This window comes from Trypanosoma conorhini, assembly GCF_003719485.1.
Source record: "Trypanosoma conorhini strain 025E chromosome Unknown Tco_14.4_contig_01397, whole genome shotgun sequence".
Lineage (NCBI taxonomy): Eukaryota > Euglenozoa > Kinetoplastea > Trypanosomatida > Trypanosomatidae > Trypanosoma > Trypanosoma conorhini.
Genome location: NW_021705460.1, coordinates 1 through 1,762, shown reverse-complemented (window position 1 = coordinate 1,762; position 1,762 = coordinate 1). Strand labels below are relative to the sequence as shown.

The window sequence follows — 1,762 nt, the reverse complement described above, 5'->3', positions numbered from 1 at the left end:
ACTCCACCCACCAACCCGCTCCAAGGGGCCCTCCAAGAAAAACGGGGGCGGGTCCCTCATGTACGTGATCTCAAAGAGCGGTGTGACGAAGTCACAGAACCCCTTCCCCATCGGGCGCAGCTAACACTTCCCAGCGGTGGCACCGGCGACGCGGCTTCTTCGTTTCGTGCGGCCTGCTTCAATCGCAAAAACAAAGGCAGCGAAGGGCCCCGCCGGTGGCAGGAAAGAGGCAAAAAAGAAAAAAAACATGCAAAGACGGCACCAGAGAGCACGCTTCCGTTGTGCCCGGGCACCGCGACGCTGGCCGCAACCGACGCCCGACCCCCTTCCGTCGCCCCCGTGGGCAGGCGGAGACGCCGCAAAGGAATCGCAGCGGGGCGAAGGCAGAAACAGACCAGCGACACAAAAAACAAAGCAATACAAAAAACAGCATTCATCGCCGTGGAAGTGCGTACACTGTGTGTGGGGACGCACCACGGCAGAGCCAGAGAAAACACGTGAGGGCGGCAGGAGAGCCGGGCCGGCACAAAGCACCAGAGAGGGAACTCGCAGAAACGCGGGCGCACGCACAACTGAACGCGACGCCGCGCCCGCTCCGTCGCCGGTGGCCCACAACTCGCCGCACTTCACATGGAAAGTAAAACAAGCCACACGAAAACAAAGGGAGGAAACAACAACAACAACAACGCCGAGCGGGCCAGTGCCAACCCGCAGGCAGGCGCGACCCACACCACACCGAAGCGGCGGGAGGCCCCTGTGACGATGAGGGAGCAAAGGGAAACACAGGACAGAAAAAAAAAACCGGCACGCACACCCTCTTCCATGCAGAATAGGGGGCATTGGCTCACTGAGGCAGATGCCAATCAAAGAAATAATCCCACGCATCCTCCGTGTGCAGCGCGCCCGTGTCACTCAGCTCGTTCAGGCTCAGCAGGCCAAGGCTGTCCCAGATGATGAACGCATCGTCCACAATTAGGGACGGAGCCTCGGCGCCGGCAGAAAAGGGGATTTGCAGCCTCTCCCTCACACAGGGGAGAGTGGAATAGACAAGCGCGAGGTCACCTGCCTCCTCGCAAGCAAAGTCCGCAAAGACGCCAGTGGCCTCCGTGTACACGTTGACACCGCACTCACCGTGCGCCGCCGCTGAGGGCACCCCCTCGCCCGTACCGCCCCCAGGACACAGCGGCACCAGCTCCAGAAACACCTCGCGGAGGCACGGACCATAAAAACGGTAAACGCTCTGCTCACGTCCAGGTGGGGGCGGCAAGTGCGGCGGCCGGTATGGGTTCAGTTGGTAGCGAAGGAACAGCTGAGGATCCATGTCAATGCTAGGAACGGGGTCCCCCGTGACGGTCGACAGCTTGTACGGTAGGCGGGCGTGTAGAACATGCTGGTGCGTGCACTTGTACCGTTTCTCGCTGCCGCGGCTGCAGAGAGGCGGCTCCCTGTACACACTCCACCCACCAACCCGCTCCAAGGGGCCCTCCAAGAAAAACGGGGGCGGGTCCCTCATGTACGTGATCTCAAAGAGCGGTGTGACGAAGTCACAGAACCCCTTCCCCATCGGGCGCAGCTAACACTTCCCAGCGGTGGCACCGGCGACGCGGCTTCTTCGTTTCGTGCGGCCTGCTTCAATCGCAAAAACAAAGGCAGCGAAGGGCCCCGCCGGTGGCAGGAAAGAGGCAAAAAAGAAAAAAAACATAGCAAAGACGGCACCAGAGAGCACGCTTCCGTTGTGCCCGGGCACCGCGACGCTGGCCGC

General features: G+C 61.3%; 1 protein-coding gene across 1 annotated transcript, besides 1 other annotated feature; it reads right to left on the bottom strand.

Annotated features, from left to right (window-relative positions):
• Positions 1–669: 669 nt before the first annotated feature.
• Positions 670–687: a microsatellite.
• Positions 688–844: 157 nt separating this feature from the next.
• Positions 845–1,564, bottom strand: Tco025E_09986 (uncharacterized protein; the record flags this gene model as incomplete). The annotated part of the gene is made up of 1 exon (XM_029376781.1): positions 845–1,564. One exon carries the CDS (start codon positions 1,562–1,564, stop codon positions 845–847), a length of 720 nt encoding a protein of 239 aa, XP_029223151.1.
• Positions 1,565–1,762: the final 198 nt, after the last annotated feature.